This window comes from Oppia nitens, unplaced genomic scaffold (assembly GCF_028296485.1).
Source record: "Oppia nitens isolate AA-2021 unplaced genomic scaffold, nextdenovo-longstitch-racon4-pilon3 scaffold19_pilon_pilon_pilon, whole genome shotgun sequence".
Classification (NCBI taxonomy): Eukaryota; Metazoa; Arthropoda; class Arachnida; order Sarcoptiformes; family Oppiidae; genus Oppia; species Oppia nitens.
Genome location: NW_026533198.1, coordinates 457,994 through 470,879, shown reverse-complemented (window position 1 = coordinate 470,879; position 12,886 = coordinate 457,994). Strand labels below are relative to the sequence as shown.

Below are 12,886 nucleotides of genomic sequence, written 5' to 3'. Positions count from 1 at the left end.
TTATGGCAATGTATGGGTTGCACAGGCAATGGGCCAAGTAATGGGTCCCTTAACTACAATATCGTTGATATCATTGCGTATACTAATGAAATGTCTTTTAAATTCAATTCCGTTGCCCTTTTTTTTTATTAACAAAACAAAACAAACAAACAAAATGTATTAAAATTTTTTAATTACAATTACCATTAAAAAAAACAAACAATTAATTTCATTTCAAAAAAACTTACTTTCATTAAACGAAAATCTACTAATATATTGCTCGGATTCATCTCAATAATGTTGGCGCTAAACACTAACGGCATTCCTCTCTTATCATTAGTCGATATAGTAAACTAGTAGTCAATAGGTTTATAATAATAAATTTAAAAAAAACTATAATTTAAATAATTATTATTAATATATTACTTGTGTTGGTAACGGTGTCTTTAGGGTATAATTTCTTTCATCGAAAACATGTTTCAGACGCCGGAATGTCTGATTTGAATCCCTGTTCGTAAAGAAACGGGTCATCCGTTTGACTAGTCTCTGGTAGACACTCTGCGAATTGCCGAATGGTGTCAATTGGGTATTCAGTATCATATTGTCGACGGCTGTCGGCTGTGAAAACGACTTGTGTTTGTTGTTGTTGTCTTTGTTGGTCATCCACACCGATAGTTGACTGTTCATTAGGACATCGCTCGGTTGGGAGACCGATGAGACTACTGCCGTCCCCGCCGTCGACACATCAGAGTCGGCTAAGCGCCGTCTTTTATATCCCTGGCCGTCGCCGTCGTCATCTAATTGGTGATTCTCATTATTTTTCGACCACTTCTTAAACCAGTGATGATTGCGGATTTGTGTCAGTGTATAGCGTTTTGTAACATTTGGACACAATATCTTACGCAGTAATGCTATAAAATAATTGTTTAAAAAAAAAGTTAAAAATCGGTAATTATTAAAAATTATTGAATCTCTCTCTCTCTCTCGAAAAAACACTCACACAATACTAAGCTATCGATTTTATTCCAGGGATACGATGTTATATCCGAATCAATCCAATCCCGATAGGCTTCGCAATCGTCGGTCGGCTGATCCCATGGAAGTTCGCCGGCTAACAGAGTGACCAGTATTACGCCACAACTCCAACTACAATATATTATATATATATATATATACATATATATCGGGATATATATAAAAAACAAACAAACAATTGATTTTTAATATGTATATAAAGTTGACCGAAAAAAAATAAAAATAAACTAACTATCGCTTACATATCGATCGGTGCGGCCTTAACTTGTTTTTGTGTAAATATTTCGGGTGCCATATAGGGAACTGTTCCGCTAGTGCTGTTCACTAGACGCTCGACACCCGAATATAGGAATAGTGTAGACATTTCAAAGTCACATATCTTTATGTTATCTAATTTTTTTGTTGATAACAAAAAATATTTTTAAAAAAAAATTATATACTGTTTATACGATACTATAATGTGATAATTATTAAAAAAAATATCATTTCAAACCATTTTCATCGAGTAATATGTTTTCTGGTTTAAGATCTCTGTGAACAATACCTATAAAAATTTTGTGGATAAGACATTATTAGTTTTTAAAAATTAAAAAACAAATTATTTTAACTATTAGTTTATTTTTAACGGATAATTAATTACCCTTTGAATGCAAATACTCGACTCCGGCAATGATCTGTGCGAAGAAACGATGGGCTAAACTGGTGTCCATTCCTATGTCGGGCTCTGAAAGTTCATCCCGTAATCATTAAACAAACAAACAAAAAATTTTCGGTTAATAATTACCGTACAAACAAAAAAATAAAACACATATATATATTAACGATAATTATTACCAATTCGGTCAAATAGTTCGCCACCGGAGGCGTACTCCAAGAATATATATTCAATAGTTTCGTCGGTTCGGTGGCCAATAAATTTGATAATATTCTCGTGATTTAGTTTCTTATGAAAACATATCTTAAGATATAATTGGGGATCAAATCAAACAAACAAAAGTGATAATTAATTAGTAAAAGACAACAAAAAATCTATACAATAATAGACAGTAATAACTAACTTCTTTGGTTAAACTAGTCTTGGCTTCGGGATGTTTGCTTAAGTCAATCACTTTGGCGGCCACACACTCGTCGGTTTCGTTGTTGACCAGTAGCCAAACTCTGCGGTCAAACAAACAAACAAAAACAAAACTTATGTATAGTTTTATATATCATAAACTAAATCATTAGATCCTTATATGATATCATAATAGCAGCGATTGGTAATCAATCAATTGGTCCCATTGATCGGTAATCATCGGCGGACAACGACTTACTGGCCAAAGTGTCCTTCGCCGAGTGGTGTCGACAATATCCAGCCTTTGACAAACTCGGTGGACATCGGCGACGACTCGGTCATCATTGTCATCATCGGTGGTAATGACGGCCAACAATAATATATAGTAAATCAATGTCTTTGTCGATGAATCACTTCAATCAATCCAATTGATCCAAACAATTGGTTTTTTATATAAACAATAATAACTATTAATTAACTTTTTTTAAAAATAAAACTATTGTTTATATAATAATTTAATACTTAATTAATTAATTAATTAAAAACACAATAAAAAAACTAAACATTTTATTTGCCGCTAATTATTATTATATAATACAAGTGTATATATAATGAAAGCCAATTGAATGACCAATCAGATGATAGATTAGACTATTGGGTGACCAATCAGATGAATGCATTTGTTTTTTTTTATTTAATTCAAATGACATCATTGTATTTTTAATATTAAATAACTAATTTGTACAGTAATTACGTCCCTATAATTTATACACTCTGTGTGTGTGTATGTATGTGTGTGTTATTTATAGATAATACAGTAATAATTTTTGATGACTAAAAAATGTACATGTTAATTTTTGTTGTTGTTGAGATAATTTAACAATTTAATTTTTATTTAACAATTAATAATTTATATTTTAATTTTTATTTAACAATTAAAAATTTATATTTTAATTTATTTTAATTAAACAAAAAATTATCGCTATTTTAAGCAACATTTTAAATATATAGATATCAGTATATAATTTTCTATAAAAAAAAATTGTTAATTTTTTTTAAATAATATGATATGATATTAATACATACAATAATATATTAATATTAAACATAACATGTACATTTTTTTGTTAATCTAATTTTTTTTAAAACTATTAAATGATAAAATTTATTTGATTAATATGATGATTCATTTTTTTTTACAGTATAATATAAACTAAAATGTTTTACTTATTTATGATATATACTTGAATTGTTTTTTTATTTATTTTTGTAATATTTAATTGAAAAATATTATTGAAAATTTTCTCTTTTTTAGTAAATAAAAATAATCATTGTATATAATATATATTAATTTATATATATATATATAGCAAATACGCACACGCTAATTAAAAAATAATAAAATAAATAAACCCTAAAAATATTTACGCATAAATTAAAAATAAATTATTGTGCTAAAAAAATAAAAAAATAATAAATTTTATTTTAAGCATGTCAATGTTTTTCTATTATTATTATTATAATTATTTACTATTTATTTTTAAGTTTCAAAATTTGTTTTTTCAATTTCCAGTAAATATATTTATTACAAATATAAAGTGTAAAAAAAAAATTTTTTAAACAATTTTTTTTAAATGGTGTAGTAATACATGTACTGTAAATACAGTGTATATTTATGACACACACACACACAGTGTGTTACTTCATTGAAAAATATACAGTGAATGTGACGTCACTTAATGTAAAAAATTAAAATCTATAATATTATCCATTATTTTATTGTCTAAAATACCGGTTAAATGTACTGTACATGTAGTGCAATGTTAGGTATGGTTGGAAAAATACAACTAAAAATAAATTTTATATTTCCAATAAAAATTAAATAAAACAATTATTTAGAAAATTTCTAAAAAATTTATTTTATTAATAATATGATGATAATTGATATCATATTGAATTTAAAAAATTCATTTTTTTAGGGGGGTGTTCTATACTTTTAGGTCCCACATTGTTGTTCCGCTTAACCTAAACCTAATATAAAGATATAATTTTTATATATTTTTTTATACATAACATAATGTAAATTATATCTTTATTTTTCTAAAAAAAAATTATTAGTTTTAAATTATGTTTAGATTAATAAATCCAAAAGTAAATAAAACCCTATAATTGTTTTTTTTAAATAAAAAATTAGAAATAAAATATACAAAAATAAATATGTTTGAAACAAATAATTAATCATTATATTAAATCTATATTAATTTTTAACTAACCATTATTATTGTGTATTATATATCAATATTATTTTTTTAAAAAAATTGGTCATGTATTATACATTGTTATACTTGAAAAACATTTTTTTATTTATCACCTTGGGGCCAACCCTGCTAATTTATTCTAGAATGTTCTAGAATGTCAGTGACGTTTTATTACATGTACACAATGTACGTTTGGATATTATCGAATACATTAACTTGATATTATAATCATAATTGAATATAAAACCCCCCACTTAAACAATCAATGAAAATACATCCCCTTTGGGACGTTATTGATTGTTTGGCAAGTTTTGTGGGTTGACTAATAGTATTGTACTTTTAGAGAACATTCTAGAAGTGTATAGAAATTAGTATTAAATACTAGAATATATACTACTATTTCAATACTATTAGATATAAAGGCATTGATTTTTTCCACTGTTGAACACATTGTCAGTCAATTTATTTTTAGTACTAATTTAGAGTCCATTTGATTGAAGTGTATATCAAATTCAATTGAATTGTTTGATTACCCGAAAAATATTTATTTCAAAAGTGATTATAATAACTAACCGATTAATTACCCGAAAAAGACTACAAACCGCTTATCAAAAATAATGGCAGCAAAAGGTACAGCAATTGGTATCGATTTGGGAACCACTTACTCGTGTGTCGGTGTCTTTCAACACGGAAAAGTTGAGATCATTGCCAACGATCAGGGAAACCGTACGACACCGTCGTATGTGGCGTTTACCGATACCGAACGTCTGATTGGTGATGCGGCCAAAAATCAGGTGGCCATGAATCCGTCGAATACGGTATTCGATGCCAAACGGTTGATTGGCCGCCGTTTCGATGACTCATCGGTACAGTCCGATATGAAACACTGGCCGTTCGATGTTGTCCAAGAATCGGGAAAACCGAAGATCAAAGTCGAATATAAAGGCGAAAGTAAGTTATTCTTTCCCGAAGAGATATCATCGATGGTTTTGGTTAAGATGAAAGAGATTGCCGAAGCCTATCTGGGATCGACTATTAACAATGCAGTGGTCACTGTTCCCGCCTATTTCAACGATAGCCAACGTCAGGCTACCAAAGATGCCGGCGTTATTGCCGGCCTGAATGTCTTGCGTATTATCAATGAGCCGACAGCGGCGGCCATTGCCTACGGTTTGGACAAGAAGGGTACCGGCGAACGAAATATATTGATCTTTGACTTAGGCGGCGGTACTTTCGATGTGTCCGTATTGACCATCGATGACGGTATATTTGAAGTCAAATCGACTGCCGGCGACACCCATTTGGGTGGCGAAGATTTCGACAATCGTATGGTCAACCATTTTGTTCAAGAATTCAAACGTAAACACAAAAAAGATTTGACAGTCAATAAGCGTGCGTTGCGTCGGCTGAGGACATCGTGCGAACGGGCGAAACGAACCCTATCGTCGTCAACCCAGGCGTCCATTGAAATCGATTCGCTGTTCGAAGGCGTCGACTTTTATTCGACAATAACCAGAGCCCGATTCGAGGAATTGAATGCCGATCTGTTCAGAGGTACACTCGAACCGGTCGAGAAAGCCCTAAGAGATGCCAAACTAGACAAAGGACAGATCCAAGAGGTTGTATTGGTTGGCGGATCCACTCGTATTCCGAAAATCCAGAAACTCCTACAGGATCTGTTCAATGGTAAAGAGTTGAACAAGAGTATCAATCCCGATGAAGCCGTAGCCTATGGTGCAGCCGTTCAGGCGGCCATTTTGTCCGGTGATAAAAGCGAAGCCGTTCAGGATCTGCTGCTTCTGGATGTTACGCCCCTGTCGTTGGGCATTGAAACCGCTGGCGGTGTAATGACTGCCCTAATCAAACGTAATACAACTATCCCGACCCGACAAACCCAAACGTTTACCACCTATTCGGACAATCAGCCCGGCGTACTGATTCAGGTGTTCGAAGGCGAACGTGCCATGACCAAAGATAACAATTTGTTGGGCAAATTTGAATTGGCCGGCATTCCGCCCGCACCGCGTGGTGTACCCCAGATTGAGGTCACTTTCGATATCGATGCCAACGGTATATTGAATGTATCCGCCGCTGATAAGAGTACCGGTAAAGAAAACAAGATTACCATTACCAACGATAAGGGACGACTGTCGAAGGAGGATATCGAGCGAATGGTCAAAGAAGCCGAATCCTATAAAGACGAAGACGAAAAGGTTAAGGAAAAGATTACGGCTCGCAATGGTCTGGAATCGTATGCCTATAATATCAAACAGGCCATCGAAGATGAAAAACTCAAGGATAAGATCAGTGAAGAAGACAGGACCAAAGTCTTGGACAAAGTCAATGATATTATCAAATGGTTGGACGCAAATACTTTGGCCGAAAAGGAAGAATTTGAACACAAACAAAAAGAATTGGAAGGCCTATGCAATCCAATAATGACTAAACTATATCAAAGCGCTGGCGGTATGCCCGGAGGTATGCCCGGCGGTATGCCTGAAGGCTTTCCCGGTGCACCAGGCGCTGGTGCTGGTGGTCCGACTCCCGGTGCCGGCGCTGGTGCCGGACCGACTATCGAGGAGGTCGACTAAACTAAATCACGTCACCACCACCAAACACACGATACACAAAACAAAATTGTTATCAATTGATTTGTTTATTGTTTTTTTATATATATTACTATTACTATTGATATCTAATTAATAATATTCATCTCCTCATTATATTAATATTAATATTATTATTATATATTTAGTCATTCATTAGCTATTCAAAAAAAAAACTACTATTAGTTAATTAATTTATTATTATTATTATAATGTATTTTTCTCTCTTTAAATGTTTGATTAAAAAAATGATTTTTATGTTATTATTATTATTATTATTATTGATTTGTATATTTAAAATACATTCGTATACTTTAATTAAAAAATATTGTTTTATGTAAATTGTTTACTACATTAAACTAACTAACTAAAAAAAAAGGTTTTTTTTTATTTAATTAATAATAAATTTTTGCTTATTTAAAATTTTTTATTTATTTAATTATTTCATTTAATTAATTGTTTTATTTAATGTATTCATATTTATAAATTATAATTAGATTTATTTAGATTAGTTAATAATTATAAATTATTTTTAAGCAATCATTTTGAATAACAAAATATTTTTTAAAAAATACAACAATCAATAGTAAACAAATTTTTTTTCGGTACAATAATTATATTGTAAATATAATAAATTACAAGTATTTCTATAAAATTTTCTATGTATATAAATATTTGTTTGAATTAATTACCGTAAATTGTATAATCAAATTAATACATATTAATTAAATCTATATATATATATCATATACGATATGATATACCATTAAATTAGTCTTAAATAGACTTACCATTTAAATTGTTTGAATTAATTAATTATTTTAATTGCTATCTAATAATAATTATTATTTAAAAAAAACTCATAACATATTATAATTATTATACAAATTATTAATAATATAGTATTTTTGATGAATTTCTATGAATATATCAACAAACAAATATATTGATATATATAAAACCAAAAAAAAAATAATAATAAAATAAACATAAACATAATTGACAATCAAAAATTTATGTGTTTGTGTGTGCAATTATCACAGCTTTAATAATCATAATAATAATAAAAATCATTAAAAACTAATTAATTAATAAAAAACAAACAATTGGATAAAATTAAGTTTTTTTAAATAAAAACAAACAAATAAAATCTAAACCAATAAAACTAATAATAATAATAATAATTTTCTATATAAAAAATTAGCTATAATAAAATGTGTGCTTAAAAAATAATTTTATAAATATTTAGGTATATGTTATGAAATTTTTGTTATCAATTGTATGATTTAATTTGTTTTCCGTCTAATCAATCAATGAATCAATTTATTTATTAATATTTTGTATTGAGTTTATAATAACTTAATAATAATAATAATAATAATCAATCGGAAAGAGTACTGACATGACTGGTATTGTCAGACATGTCTTCAGCGGAATCTTCTGATTTTTGCGAACTCGAATGCGTCGAATGGCAGTCGTCGTCACTTTTGCGTAGAAGTAGTACACTGTCTTCGCCTAGAATTGAACACAACTCTTGCAATCGGTTTTGCATTTTGGGAACACCTCCCAGTGATGACTCTAGTTTTTCTTTTTCTTCTCTCAGTGTCAAACGAGTTGATGTATCCAACGGTTCCAGACGCCAACCTCCTTCGCCATCGAACTGCAGTAGATGTGTATGAAATTTCCATAGCGATGGTCTGTGTGTTATCGTTATCAACGATATGCCCATATCTTTGGCTGTCTGATAGACTTGACTTTCGACATCAATGGATACGGCACTCGTGCACTCATCCAGTAATGCAAATTGAGGTCTTAAAAAAAATTAATAATTACAATCAATTATAAATAAAAAGTAGGAGGTTATAGGGTCAAAGGTCAAAGTACCTGTGATAGAAAAGTCTAGCCATTCCCATACGTTGCTTCTCACCGCCGCTGAGTATGTCCTTCCAGTCTCCGCTAGCATTCCAACCGCCTTCGCGAATGACAATATGCTTGAGGTGTACCTGAATTAGTATTTCCATCAGATCTTCATCGGTAATACCCTTGCTTTGCATCGTTTCCCAATCATCCGGATATATAACTTGATCTCTTAGCGAACCCAACGACATATACGGTCGCTGCGGTATATAAAACATTTGCTTGGATTCCGGATGTTCCAGTTTACCGCTAAATGTTGGCCACAGTCCGGCCAGTATACGAAACAGTGAACTTTTACCGCAACCGTTCGGACCAGTTATCAACAAATGCATATCAGTTGTCATCTTAATTGATATATTATAATATAAAAAATATATATTTATAAAACTTTATTATAATAAAGTAATTAAAAGCAAACAAATAAAGTAATTGCTATTTAGAAAAATTAGTGTAATTTCCTATATAATAGCATTTTTACGGTAATTGTTTTTAATTACTTAATACTACTAAAAAAAATTTATAGTAATTTTTCACACCTATTAAGAAACTATATAATTGTTATAGCAATTTGTATTTGTAATTAAATAATTAATTAATTTGCATATTATATAAAAAAAACTTTTTTGAATTTAATTTAAACATAAAATAAACTGTATTTACCGTAAATGATAGACTGGGAACAACTACATCGCAATTGGGTGTAATTATAGGCATATTTTCCAACCGTATGTAACCGTTTACTTCAATCACTTGACCTGTATATACAAATAAAAATATTACACGAAAATTATTAAATAGTTTTAATTACTTTATTATTATTATTATAATATAAAAATTTAATAGACACGCACACACGTAATACAGTAGTTTAAAGTTCAACAAAACATACACTAAAAACAATGTTATCTCAGAAAATTACGAGTAATATTCAATTAAATTATTTAAAAAAAAAAAAATCAAACAAACCTTTTATTTCAGGCATTCCGTCATTAAATGATAGGAAAGATTGATTAGATTTTTTCAATTTATTCGATGACTTAGCTATCGTACGCTTGAACTTTCCCTGACTGACCTCCTCGAAAACGGTCAACATTTTGGCCACCCGACCCGTATAGCCGGCCAATTCGGTAACCTATTAATCGGGTAATCAAAAAAAAATCAGTACATAAGTTAAAGTGTATAATAATAAATCATAGGACAATTGTAAGTCAACTGTTTTTTTTATTATAAATATGATTAATGGATACTAAATAAAAATTAAAGTCAAACTAAACAAACAATAAATTTTGAAAATATTATTTATTATTTGTACCTAAAAAAACAAAAAAGTTTCAAATAAATAAATTATTTGTTTGTTTGTTTAGAAACTACTTTTTTTTAAACAACTAACAAACTAACCATAAATTAAAAATTTATAAAATTGTGAAACCATTGATATAAATAAAATATATAAAGATTTTCAACGAAAAAATAAATAAAAATAATAAAAATAATTTCAAAAGACATCAACAAATATATTACCTCTTTATAGGATGAAAGTAGTCGCTCGAGAGCGTCGGCACCGGAAATCAATATATTCTTAGCGGTTGTCATATACTGTGTCCGTTCGCTGACATCATCGCTGGGCCGGTGATGATCTCCTCCACCTCCACCATCTTCGCTGGCAGGCATCGACATACCAGTCATTACCGGTACGGCAATGATGACCATACCGGTAGCGCTCCAGACATACTTCATGAGAAACTGTTCCAACATTATATACCAAAGTCTTTTATTGAATATGACATTCATCTGACGGGCCAACTCTTTGTACGATCGCTGAAGTATATTCATTTCGATCTGATGGCCGCCGTAGAAGGCAATCTCTTCGGCGTTGGCGATCACACGCGAGTGTATGAATCGTAAGAAACCTTTACGTCGGGCTTCTTCGGCAACCAATTTGCCGAATCGAGGCGACGACCAGCGAAGTATACCGTGCGTAAACAGTACGACTACGGAGGCCATTAGCGGTCCGGGCATTCCGTTGGCGCCCATTGAGTGGGCCATACGGAACAATGTAAATGATATGACACATACATCGAGCAATGGTTTGGTTACGTGTGAGTAGAGATGAGCGCAATGTTGACAAAATGATGTGATGTCGTCGGTTAGTGAGTGGTCGGCATTTTCCAGTCGGCCGTCTAAGTTGGATACGGCATAGTAGGTCTCGTTTTTGAAGTATAATTCGTAGGCGTAGCGTACCAGTCGGGTACGGAAGGCTAAGGATAGTTGACTTTCGAGAAAACGGATCAACGAGTTGACAAAAGTGGCCGGCAGTGCCACAAACAGCCATTTGGATAGCATCCAACCGAAGTTGACAATATCGCGTCGGACAATATATTTGACTACCTGTCCCTCGAGATTGGCCACATAGATGGACAAAAATGTTCGCGATATTAGGCTGACTGTATGGAGTATTAGTAGTGATACTTCGACACTCCTGAGTCCGGGAACCATAATACGGATCAATTTGATTAGTTGTACAATAAATGTTACGTTAACGCCGGTAATGGACTGAAATTTATAGAGCATTCGTATACAGAATTCTTCGAATTTGCCGAAAAAGTTGTCCCGTTTTGGTCCGAAATTACTGTACGAATCTTTTTTCCGATGTCCTCCTAATCCCGGCGGATAGTCGCCGCCGGCCGAGTCGTGCATCGACGACGACCGGCGCAATCCAGAGGCTAACAAATCGGGCTCTGCCGACGATTGTTTTTCGGGGCTAGTGGTCGATATCTTGTCCTGAGCCGACTTGACCTGCGATGACAGACACGATATGCTTTTCCGTATATACGGATAACCAATTTTGGCAAAATAGGCGGCAAATATGGCGTACGATAGCCCGCGGGTCAGATAGTGATTGGGCAGTCCATAGTTGTCGGTTATTTGTTTCATCTTTGACATAACAGTCGTCATCTTCAGTGATGGTGGTCTTTGTGTCGTCGGGTTGGCTAAACTTATTAATCAAATTAAGTAATAATTGGCAAACAAATGCCGGCCGACAACGGCGTCTTCTTGTGGATCACTCTTCAAAAGACTTTCACAGACACACGGATCTACTAAATGGATCCAATCAGTGGACAATCATTGGTCATCAACAACAACATAAACAACACACAACAATTGCCGGACAATAAACCGGTCAAAAACCAAACACGTTGTCGTTGTTGTCGGGTATCCGATATCGTGTGTGATGTCAATAGCGATGGTGTTATCGCACGGTTGGTAGGGGTAGTAGTAGTAGTGGTGGTGGGGAAAGGGCTATAGTACCTTATACCTGGTGGTGGTTGTGGTGGTGATGATGACGACTACGATGATGATGATGATGTCGGTGCCGATAATGGGGTCGACCAGTCATTGGGATTATTATAATAATTATAGTTAGTAGTAATACATGGATATTGATGTCACCATTAAAATAGTTATTTTAGTTATTTATATATACACTGTGTATATATGTATATAAATATATGATTGAAACATACATACATACAGTTAGTTAGGTGTGACTATTAAAAACAGTTATATTATTATTATTATTATTATAATTAAAATATTAAGTGATTTAATACAAGTGTGTTGTTGTTGTGTTGAAAGGAGACAACAGTTATCACTACTAGTATTGGTATTTAATAGTAGTGTTACTGTACTCTACTGTCAATGCAATTCATATAACATAACATTTTAATATTAATACATCAATACTGTATTGAAATAATCCTTTAGTTAGTCTACTGTATGTACAGTATGTTTAAACATATATGTGATGTATATTTACAGTATAGTACAGTATGCTATGTTGAGCTCATTGATCATCACATATAGACACACATACACAGCACAGTTAGCTAACACACACACACACACACACACAGGTATTGCATCAAACAAATCACATACACATATGTACAACAAATATATAAAATAATATAATTATTTTGTTTGTTTGTAAAAACAATTTTTTTTAATAATAAAAATTATGTATTAATTAATACATA

The 12,886-nt window shown here is 31.8% G+C and overlaps 3 protein-coding genes across 3 annotated transcripts; 1 reads left to right on the top strand and 2 right to left on the bottom strand.

Annotated features, from left to right (window-relative positions):
- Positions 1–2,492, bottom strand: LOC128965999 (serine/threonine-protein kinase Chk1-like). The gene is made up of 10 exons (XM_054312797.1): positions 2,328–2,492; positions 2,073–2,172; positions 1,849–1,972; positions 1,655–1,738; positions 1,508–1,558; positions 1,257–1,404; positions 980–1,125; positions 406–890; positions 228–332; positions 1–117 (listed from the first exon to the last, which is right to left on the bottom strand). Exons 1-10 carry the CDS (start codon positions 2,420–2,422, stop codon positions 1–3), a joined length of 1,455 nt encoding a protein of 484 aa, XP_054168772.1. The 5' UTR covers positions 2,423–2,492.
- Positions 2,493–4,691: 2,199 nt separating this feature from the next.
- On the top strand, positions 4,692–7,079 carry LOC128965998 (heat shock cognate 71 kDa protein-like). The gene has a single exon (XM_054312796.1). The coding sequence runs from the start codon at positions 4,944–4,946 to the stop codon at positions 6,915–6,917; it is 1,974 nt and encodes a 657-aa protein (XP_054168771.1). The 5' UTR covers positions 4,692–4,943; the 3' UTR covers positions 6,918–7,079.
- Positions 7,080–8,274: 1,195 nt separating this feature from the next.
- LOC128965997 (ATP-binding cassette sub-family D member 2-like) lies at positions 8,275–12,513 on the bottom strand. The gene is made up of 5 exons (XM_054312795.1): positions 10,371–12,513; positions 9,816–9,981; positions 9,510–9,604; positions 8,817–9,193; positions 8,275–8,743 (listed from the first exon to the last, which is right to left on the bottom strand). The coding sequence occupies exons 1-5, from the start codon at positions 11,802–11,804 to the stop codon at positions 8,314–8,316; spliced, it is 2,502 nt and encodes an 833-aa protein (XP_054168770.1). The 5' UTR covers positions 11,805–12,513; the 3' UTR covers positions 8,275–8,313.
- Positions 12,514–12,886: the final 373 nt, after the last annotated feature.